Source organism: Cylas formicarius, unplaced genomic scaffold (genome assembly GCF_029955315.1).
Source record: "Cylas formicarius isolate icCylForm1 unplaced genomic scaffold, icCylForm1.1 PGA_scaffold_4__25_contigs__length_36172078, whole genome shotgun sequence".
Lineage (NCBI taxonomy): Eukaryota > Metazoa > Arthropoda > Insecta > Coleoptera > Brentidae > Cylas > Cylas formicarius.
The window spans coordinates 2,555,406-2,565,945 of record NW_026844334.1 but is presented as its reverse complement, the minus strand read 5'-3'; the positions used below and the strand labels follow the sequence as shown (position 1 = coordinate 2,565,945).

Sequence of the window (10,540 nt, the reverse complement as noted above, 5' to 3'; positions counted from 1 at the left end):
TTTTATTTTAAAACCCTACAACGTGGCAGGAGCTTGCTGCGCCCTCCCGCGAGAAGGATAAAAACGTCATACAAATCAACAACAAAAATTTTAGCGTCCGTACGAACTTCAACGGTTCCTCGCGGCCAGATAAGCCGCCGACGCGACTAGCAGACTGCCGATTAAACAGGCGGAGTCGGCGAAGGCGATTTCCCGGGCCCCTGATGCTGCGGTAGTCGTTTCGGCAGCTCCTTCTGCCGGCGCCGCGCCTTCTTCTTCTTGCGCGAACAGATCTCCGACGAGCAATGCCCCGAAAAGAAAGATGTACGCCCAAACTTTAAAGCCGAACATTTTTTCTTCAAATTTCGTGCCAAATTTTAAATTCGACTAAATCTGACACAGTTGTTGAATCGTTGCCATACGAATGGAAAACGTCACGGTTGACGTGTCAAAACCGACTTGATTTTTTTTAGTTTGTTTATAAACGAAAATCGAGAAAATAAGTATAATTAATTTTTATAGGTTTTGAAATCAACTTTAAGACTATCAAAACTCCATTTTTTAACTACATTTTTCTTCTGGACGCACCATTTATTGTTCCGTACCTTGTTTGCTCGCTTGGGGGCTCCATCTATTAGCGACTTTTTGCACCCTCCATATAACCAAATTTTTCTGACGTTATTTTGAGTCCAACACTTTTAGTTTTTGCACTTTTCTTTCGTTATTTATAAGGAAAAAATTGTGTTTATTGCAAAGGTGAATGTATAATGACGTTTCAAGATCCAGCGAATCGTCTCCACAACCTTATAAGAAATTTCCTTTTTTGAATTTAGGAATCCCGCAGCAGCACTTGGTCGTTATTGTTTACGAATATTTTGCATTTTTGAAAAATCGAAAAGGAAACTACAAATGTCTCAGCTACCAAAATGTACCTTGAAACATCTGATTCAAGTATGTAACGACCATAGAAACAACTTCTTTAGAATAATGAATTTAGGAGAAAGAAACTTTTTAAAGGCGACCGTTCAAACAAAATAAAATACAACAAATCTTAATTTTTTAATTAATAAATATTTATTTTTCAATCTTGGTAACCTTGATATGGGGATAAGGCAGAACAATGCCAATAAAAGATGCGCATAAGTCCCTATCAACAATTGCCCTATAGGCTATTGCTATTACGCAGATTTATAGATTCTATTTCGTGCTGAAATTACTTTTATTTTGCCTATACAAATTTGGAAAATACACAATACAATGGCCATTTGCAGGATTAGGAATTTTCGCTTTCCTTATATTCACATTTGGTACAGGTGTAAAAAACCGTTTGGCCTTCGTCGGCCGAACGCAACTGAAGTGTCGCGTAAGACATCTTCTCGTTTCCACATCTCGGACATTTCCTATCTACCACTGGACCTTCCTCACCAGTGTTTGATTCCTTATTATTTACTACCTGTGACTTGGTCGATCTGGTATTGAAATGGACAACGTAATCGACCGTCAACCCTTTATCAAAAAGAGCTGAAATAACGTGGTTATTGGCAATTACGTTCGATATAACGGGGGGCCACTTACACTCGGGATCGAATAACCTAGAACAAGCGTAGCACATTATGCCGCCAGTTTCCCGTAGCGGTGGTAGAATAGATCCGCAATCCGGACAAAATGCTGAGTTCCTTTTTAATGTATCCATCGATACATCGAAATAATTTAACGGTTGAAAAAAAAAAACCTTAATCTTGCTACATTTACCAGAAAACAACGTTCTTCCTTTTTACTTTTATTGGGCCATGTTCACTTAGATCATTGGGCCATAGAATCCCGATGTCATTTGTCAGTTACACAACACATGCACATTGTTTCAGTAAAGCTGGGAATTTTAATTTATTTCGCTGATATCGAACATAAAAACAAGGATATTATAAATCAGACAACAAAAGGTAACCATCGTTTTTCTAAGAATATGGAATATGACAATTTAACGTTGTATTAGTTAATTAGGATAAATTCATTCCTTAAATTTTCAATGATTGAATTCTTTAGTTCATTAATAGGATTCAATTTTTTGAATTAATTCATTGGGGAACTACGCAGCTCGATTTTTATTGTCAACCATTACGTCACCAAGCATAGAATAAAAAGGTACACAAATGAGGATGTCTGTTCTTTGTGTTGTTTATTTTGCGTTTCGGTAATACACGACGTCGCTTTAATGCCTTTGCTTTCACTTTCATGGTAACGGTATAAGTCGTTACGTCGCGGCTCGTCTAATTAAAAATTCATGGTAAAGAAGAAACGAGTTCTTACGATAGAATGCGATCCACCCAGATTACTCACCACTAGCTTGGATGGGCTCTGAACGGCCTAGTACCAAGCGTTCGGTGTCTAGTTTATTGTAAATTTACCTTTGATAGAGTACAAAATGCCGGACGCGGTCGAAGAAAACTTATCTAGAGTGTTGAAAGGCTTACCGTTGGAAGGAGAAGAAGCGGAGATATGCGATTTTTCGTTGGCCGAACAGAACGAAGCCCTGGAATCCCAGGGGATTCAGCCGTCGGTAGACCCGAATTTCAAGCCGGTAGTCGGGGAGACGGTAGTTTACATCGTGGCGTGCGTGATTTTTAATGAAGCAGGAGAAGTTTTGATGATGCAGGAAGCGAAACAAACCTGCGCGGGCAAATGGTATTGAAGGTGTGATTTCGTAGACGCAATAGATTGAGTTGGGCTTTCAAGGTATTTGCCGGCCGGGAGGATGAAAAAGAGCGAAACTATTGAAGAAGCGGGCAAACGGGAGGTCAAGGAGGAAACCGGACTCGAAATGGAATGTACTACACTTCTCATGGTAGAATCAGCGTCCGGCGTTTGGACGCGGTTCGTGATGACCGGCAAAATCGTCGGGGGCATTTTAAAAACTCCGGCTCAGGCTAATAAAGAATCACTCCAGGCCAAATGGGTCGCCGATATAAGCGAGCTGAGTCTTCGGGCGACCGATATCACACACCTGATCGAGACGGGCAGGTTAGTAAAGTGTCGGAAGAAAACGCGGTTTGGTCGACGAAAGTTTAATAAGATATCCGTTCAATAGTTGATTTTCTGTAGAAAATTGCACTTGGGACAACTCATGACGCTGCATCTCGTGCAGTAGTTTTGGCGGGAGGTGCACAACCTGTTCGAAGGCAGCGAGTTGTTGATTTTGTTGAAAAATCTACAAAAATACCGCTAGACTGAGTTCAAATGGTCCCCTTCTCGAATTTCTTGATTATACTTTTTATAAAAAAATAGTTTAATACAAAAATTGTAGGGTTTTATGTGTTAATTGCACAAAAAAATTGGTTTTCTTTAATTGTCACATCAGTATATTATTTCAGGTCAGCTGATTTCCTAAATATATATTACCTTATAGTTTTTAGATTAACGCCAGAATTAGCGAAAAATAAAATCGTCACTTAGTTGGCCATGCATCATCATGGCGTGACTACAACGCCGTCCGTTTAACAATGACAGTTAACCTTAAATACAAAAGTTTTAGCTGTCTATATGGGCTATATCGTCATGTAAAAGAAACTCACAACTAAAACACAGATTTTAAATTATGGCCAATTTTCAATCTTAGGGGGACCGATTTTTCAGTTTTTTTGAATTTGCGGCGCACCCTTTTTATTTCTGAAAAATTATCAAGAATAAAAGTTTATGGACCCGCATCCTCTGCGTCTTATTGTTCAAGAATTTTATTCGGTCTTGTAAACGGTTTTTGAAAAATGGTCTTTTTTGTAGACCCTTGCACACTCGATTTTTTTTTTTTTTAATATTTCCCGACCCCCCAGCCCCCCCCTTTTTCAATAGTTTCCGTCACAGGGCAAAACTGGGTATATGTAAAAAATATGAAGTGGATTGCTTCAAAATTCGGACACATCGTGTTTCATAGAAATGTTCAAAAAAGAGTCGAAAATCGCGGAAAAAAGATGGACGCCGGCGTCTGATGGAGGCCATTTCTTACAAGCTTATGTATCTCGTGGAGTGTTAAAAAGGAGGCAAATTTCAATTTTGTAGCTTCAACGGTTCGAAAGTTATTCAGGAAAAATCAAAAGCAGAGAACGGAGAACAGACAGACAAAATTTTTTTTTTTCGACGGTGATCATTTCTGTACCAATGGCGATCCCATAGGACTTACCGTTACCGAGATATAAAATTTTTATACGAACGCAGAAACTTTCGAAAAATTCGATTTCATCGATTTTCGAAAGTAACAAGCCATTAACTGGATAATTAAAGCTTTGAATAAGTTAAATAAAATCAACTGTGGTTGGCCTATTAAAAGTTCTCTAGAGCTAAAATTTGGTGTATGGCCATAACAAATAATAAATTTTATATTTTAAAAATATTTTGCGATTTCGGGGTTGCCAAATCAACCGAAAATCAATAGCGACATGGGAATCTCAATCCGTATATTCGTAGGTTTTTGGATTGTTCTTAAAATTCTCGAAAATTTCTACTCTTTCCAACATATTGACAGTTCAGATCAATACAGTTTGCCCGTTTCTATTTTGGCTTTTTAGAAGTTATCTAAAATTTGACAGAAGCTGTCAAATATTGTCATTTCATCATTTGACAGCTTACCAAAAACCAAGATGAGAATGTGCAAATAGTTTTGTCTAATTTGAGTCGTTTAAATTTAATGGTCACTTTTCAACTGTCAATATCTCGTGTCAACGTTGAAATTAGGTATAAGAAGTACTATATGAAATATATCAAGAATTTTAAGGGGACTCCAAAAATGTACTAATATAATGGGCGTATCATTTTAAATTCCAATATTGTCGTTAGTTTTCGGTGGATTTGGCAACGCTGCACTATATCTGTTATGGCCGGGTGCCAAGTTGGGACAAGTTCAAATCGTCCTGCATTTTTGTCATTTTCAATATTCAAGATATGCCACAACTGTCATAATTAAACAAAAGACCTGACGTTGGCGTGACGTCATGATGATGCACGGCCAACTAAGTGACGATTAAATTTTTCTCCTTTACGTAGAAAATAACTATAACATATTATATATTTTTGAAATCAGCGTAAAAGGACCTTCTTTCTATAAAATAATATACAATTTGATATATAACTTTTTGGTAGTAAACCTTTAGTTTCTAAAGTTGAAAATAAAAAAGTTAATGGGTTACGTGGTTACCTGTTGATCATGATAGTCAGGAGCAGGTCATTTACGTCCTGTATGGTGTAATCGGTCATACGTTCAAGTTGCGGGGTCCAAACTTTGAGGCCCATGTGGAGGCGGCTGGCGGCTATCACGGCCGCCGCCAACTTAGACGGTTTGAAGTCTTGCATGTAATGGATGTCTAAAACATATAGTTTTTAGGTACTGTAGTGCGTACGTGACCGATTGAGTTGCAACATTGTTCTAATTGTTCTGGAAAATTGATTTATTTTTATAGAAACGCCGTATCAGTCTCTGAAGTTGTTGCTGTTGTTTATTGTGTTTCCGGTCAAAAATTTGCCTATACACGGACAAGTGTTGCTTTATGTACAGTGTTCTGGAGATACGGCCATTTTTTTAGAAATCTCTAACTACTAGTTTATTCTTTAAATTTGTGTACATTAATCAAAATTTAGCCAGAAGAGTCAAGTATAGATTTACCTATTGGTGTTACATCCATTTTAAATCCGACCTTACCAAATTAGAACAAACCATTTTGTAAACTTTAAAAAATCAACTGTTGCTTGTCACGCCAAGCCGACTTTATAAATCAAGTGGGCAGAATATGATATTTTTCACAATTTTCGCAGCGTTACGAAGCAAAAAACAAATCAACTCCTCTCGAAACGCAAATACCTACTGTCGATGATTTGATTTAAATAATTGGTCACAAAGTGTTGAAAGCGCTGCGTGAGGACAGCTTTCTGGTTGACGTTATGCAAACTCGATTCTTCTTCGTCCGCCGTGGCCAGTTGCATGTAATAATGCGCGTAGTGCGCCACCGTCGGGAACATTATGTACCACGAGAAATATTGCAATACCATAACCTCCAAATTCCTATACTCTCTCAACGAGTACCGGTAAAACACGGCCGCGTTGATTTCCGATATTTTCGGGATCTTCCCGATGTTTTCTTCGAATTTGGCTGTAAGCAGAAGGGTAAATGCCACGTATCGTTTAAACGTCACCAGTTACCGGCCAGGAGTAGGCAAACGTTGGCGAGCAGCAAAATTTTGCCTGGCTCGACGTTGTGGCAGTCCATGAACGTATCCAAAATGTACACTGCCAAGTGCAGACAACAGTGGCTGAACTTTTTGTCCATACATAGCCGTCTAAGGTATTCGATCAGGTAGGGCCTGTAAGCGAGCTACAAAGCGCGGAAAAGACATCTAGTAGGCCGCGAATAGACAATGACATTTTTTAGGTTAGGTTTCGATTGTTGGTAGAAATGTACTTATTCATAACCTCGAAACCGTACGTCAGAGGCAAGAGCCAGAGAGTATCAACCACTGTGCCAAAAACGGTAAAAGGGGTATTAAATTTTGTTTGGGTGCAAGAGCGAATTTCCATTTATCCAAGCATATTTAAATAATACACTCATTAAATTTGGGGTCCATAACCAATTTTATTGGTAGGATCTTTAATTGAAATTTTTTGGAGTATCTTAAACATAACTTTTTCTGCAAAGAAGGAAGGAAGTAAAAGAAAAATTAATAGACAGAATTTTGAAAAAAATAAAATAAATATGAATTTTTTATTTCTTACAAATTTATGGATTTATTTTTCAGTTTATTTATCTATATCTCGTTGTATTTTTTAAAAAGAAGTTTGAAAATAGCTTATTATTTTTGCCTTTATAATTTTTAATTTTTTTTTTTCAAAATCATCTTTAAATAATAAACACACTTTGACAAATAGCAGTTGATAATTATTAGTAAATGTCCGTTACTTTGTCGAATGCAAATAACTTACCACGAATAATTCAATGACAATGTTGCCAGATTTATTACTTTTACGTTAAATGGAATGCCCTATTTATTTTTGTTACAATTGATTTAGAAGTAATCGCGAAATTTGATAACATTGCTGTTAGCAAGAAATAATGTTTCTGTTTTTTTTTCTATTTGGCCCAAATTGTAATTTTTTTTATAGACACAATTATGATTTGATTATTATTATTAAATTTAATTTAACACTCACCATACTCTTTACCACATTATAAAGTATTTTGCTGTATATATTGCATGCATTCGAAATTTACATCGTTAGCGTAAAACAAAGCGCCAGTTCCAAAATTGCCTAAATTTTGTCCTTTTCCATGGAGAAAAATGATTAGTTAAAGTTGAAGGCGAAGAAAAACATTATGAAAATGAATGTGTTTGTTTCTGCGTGATCTAATTGAGCGTTGCTTTATAGTTTATTACCTGCGGCGATTGGTGATAGAAAGGTATCCTGACGTTCTCTCTCTCCTTGATCACTTGCTTGAAACATTCCGTGTATTCGTTCAGATTCTCCCCGTAGCCATTCTGCGGCTGCGAGTGCGTAATTAAAAGACGCTTCTAAAAGTAGCAGAAACCTACTTACGTAAAACATGGAAGAGACGTTCATCAAGTCATCCATGGTTTCCGTTGACGTATAAAGTGAACTGACGTGTCTCGATTTTTGCGTTTTTTCTTTTTATTTGAAAATTTTCGGCGGCTCTTTTTGTTGCGAAAAAAAAACGAGTCATTGGAAAAAAAAATGTTTTTTTTTTGTTTTTCGCGTCTAGTTTTCGGTTTTTCGGTAAGCCAAAGTCGGTTTTGAGGTTTACGCGCTAACGTAAAAAAGTTTTTGGATGCTATGCGGTTCGACCAGGCGATCGATGGCCCAAAATATTTGTCCCATATACGAGGGTACCACGAGTTAAGATTAAAAGCCGTAGAAATGAAAGAGAACACGTTATAGCTCGTATCGTATAAACTTTTAGTTCCCGAGCTCGAGCGGCACAGCGTTGCCGTCATTCACATATTTTCCTTTAATCAAAATAAAAAATGAATGAAACAGAAACTGAAAAAAATAACATTACATTAGATTTAAACGATATTCTGGTTAGTTTCGACGTAGAATTTCTTATTCCTGAAATTCGCAATCTGACACGTACTTTTCTTGTAACTACTAAATTTATGAGCAAACACCATCATTCATCATCGCAAATATATACACATCAAAACTAAATAGGGGACAAGCCTAAACACTATTTTTGCTTTGGATACATTCCTTTTCAGTCATTTTAAAAAAAAAAGGTAAGATCTCCAAATTATTGTTGTGCGATGTACCGTCACCATCTTGCAAGGGGGTATGATAATAGGGTCACAGCAGAAACTGTGAATTCATGATAGATTCATTCAAATGCATAGAAATAAGAATGGAGCCCCAAAATATCCGTAATGAAGATTCGGATTAAGGCCGGACTCGAAAAGAAGAAGAGTTTGGAGAACGCCTGGAAATGTAATTTAGGAAATCGGGGCGTTTTTAACGGAAAATCAGTATCATGAAGACATGTTCAAACCTATAGTTCTTCCATATGCGACACAAGCGAACCATGCTTTCATTCACATGCATGGAAATGCTGGACCACATACTGCGTGGAACAGGAACGTTTTTATAGAGTTGAATAGAGAGTGCGGGTTTGCTAAAGTGTTTAGAGCAACAATGGTGTTACTTAAATTCTTACAACATTAATTAAGGTTTTATTGTCATTTTTCGGTATATATAGTAGCAGGTAGTTTGTAACTAGTACATTTGATAAAGACACAGTGGTGTCGAAACAATTGTCATGTAAAAATATATGATTTCGTGAAAATCTGAACTTTTAGTTCTTATTTATTTTGATAAATGGATTTTCATCAAGTAAAAGCTAACCATTACTTGTTCCGTGTTATACCATTCGCTGATAATAAACACAAAGTAGGTTTAAAGTTTGCATGGTTATTTCGTACGAGCCGTAACCATCTTGTCGTTTTCAGGGTGTACTTGGAGGCCAAAAAAAAGTCGGATCCGGCGTGGCACAGGGACCAGCTCCCTGCGCTCCGCCCCCACTCACGTCTCTTGTTGCGGCTGGTCGTGTTGGTGAAAAAGAAATCCACAAACAGGGTTCACATACTGCTCAGCGAACGTACGTCATGGCATCTGCCCGTATGCGAGATTAACCCCCAAAAAAGCTTCCACTCCACCCTCAGGAGGTTTATGGTGGACTTGTTCGGCGCGGAGGTGCCACCCCATAGACCGTACGGTCTTTTCTCTGTGGAACACGATCCGCGGAGTGGCAGGGACGGCGTCTGCTTGACCCTCCTGGTGGCCTTTAGGGCACCGTTGGAGGAGGTGCCCATCATAGGGAAATGCGTGTGGCACGAAATATCCAGGGATCTGGGCGACGGATTGCTGCAGAAGATGGCTTCCAAGCGTTCCCTAGTCGAACTCCACGTTATCCGATAAATTATTATATATTTATTTTATTTATTTGTATTAAAATTATCTATAGGAACTGTTACTGGAGCGTTTGTTTTTTTTTAGCATCTGGTGCGCACTTACGTAATACGTAACGCTATATCTCCGGCGTAACCAACCAAGTTTCAAACTGTTGGTTGTGTTCCGATGGTTGGGCGTGAATTCGAAGTTAAGTTTAAATATATAAAATGAATAAAATTGATAAGCCGTTAAAAAAGGCATAATTTACTACTTTTAGTTCTAATGGCCACGGCTAATAAATAGTAATAATTTCAAACTCCTAATTGGAGTAATCTATCATCCTTCAGACGTGTTAATGGAATAAACTTCTAAATAATTAGTCATAAAATGACCGATTCATCTAACTGCTCCAGCAATTATCTCACACGCGATATCCCATCCGGCTTGGGTACCCGCGTGGTTATGAGAAATCCGGCAACCGACCAATACACAATTCAAATCCGTGGATATCTGCATCAAATACTAATTCACATAACTATGCCTCTAACGATTCAATTAGAAGATATATTAATGAAAATTTTAATTCAAAAAAACGCATAGCGCAGTTATTACGAGTTATGACGGATAGTTCTTTCGCGATAACAATTATGGGTTATGAGTCTTGGTAAATCGGCTCAACTGAAGTGATAAGCAAAGATCAAAAATGGATGAGTAAATTTGAAACCACAGAACGACGAATATCTTCTTCTTTTATGTGGCATCACTAAAATAAAAACACCATGTTACATGACAAAATGTCATTTCTATGCATCGCGCGACGACGTGGTCACCGTTTAGACCTACTAGATTTATAAAGGCCTTACCTATGCCGTTAATACAGATGTTTTTAAAGCAATAAGACCTAATCGCGTTCTGCAACCAACATGGCCGGTGAGAGTTCGTCAATTCTCTTAAAATACGCCTAGTTCTCGTTATATATTTTTTGGAAATAAGTTGACTGTAATATCGCTAGTTGCCAGCTAAATATAGGTTAACATGGGATGTATATCGATATATCGAGTAAAAACATCGATGTTTCTGAAGTATCGAAGAGTGCAACTTTTTTATCATATTCAATAAAAAACAATT

At 37.6% G+C, this 10,540-nt stretch overlaps 3 protein-coding genes across 3 annotated transcripts; 1 reads left to right on the top strand and 2 right to left on the bottom strand.

Moving 5' to 3' along the window:
• Window positions 1-1,071: 1,071 nt before the first annotated feature.
• On the bottom strand, window positions 1,072-1,782 carry LOC132700978 (DNA-directed RNA polymerase I subunit RPA12). The gene is made up of 2 exons (XM_060668584.1): window positions 1,555-1,782; window positions 1,072-1,500 (listed from the first exon to the last, which is right to left on the bottom strand). Exons 1-2 carry the CDS (start codon window positions 1,670-1,672, stop codon window positions 1,253-1,255), a joined length of 366 nt encoding a protein of 121 aa, XP_060524567.1. The 5' UTR covers window positions 1,673-1,782; the 3' UTR covers window positions 1,072-1,252.
• Window positions 1,783-2,114: 332 nt separating this feature from the next.
• Window positions 2,115-10,076, top strand: LOC132700976 (8-oxo-dGDP phosphatase NUDT18). The gene is made up of 3 exons (XM_060668581.1): window positions 2,115-2,661; window positions 2,713-2,997; window positions 8,971-10,076. Exons 1-3 carry the CDS (start codon window positions 2,402-2,404, stop codon window positions 9,437-9,439), a joined length of 1,014 nt encoding a protein of 337 aa, XP_060524564.1. The 5' UTR covers window positions 2,115-2,401; the 3' UTR covers window positions 9,440-10,076.
• Window positions 3,012-8,910, bottom strand: LOC132700977 (cyclin-J-like protein). The gene is made up of 6 exons (XM_060668583.1): window positions 7,550-8,910; window positions 7,390-7,497; window positions 6,161-6,332; window positions 5,826-6,110; window positions 5,162-5,327; window positions 3,012-3,184 (listed from the first exon to the last, which is right to left on the bottom strand). Exons 1-6 carry the CDS (start codon window positions 7,583-7,585, stop codon window positions 3,058-3,060), a joined length of 894 nt encoding a protein of 297 aa, XP_060524566.1. The 5' UTR covers window positions 7,586-8,910; the 3' UTR covers window positions 3,012-3,057.
• Window positions 10,077-10,540: the final 464 nt, after the last annotated feature.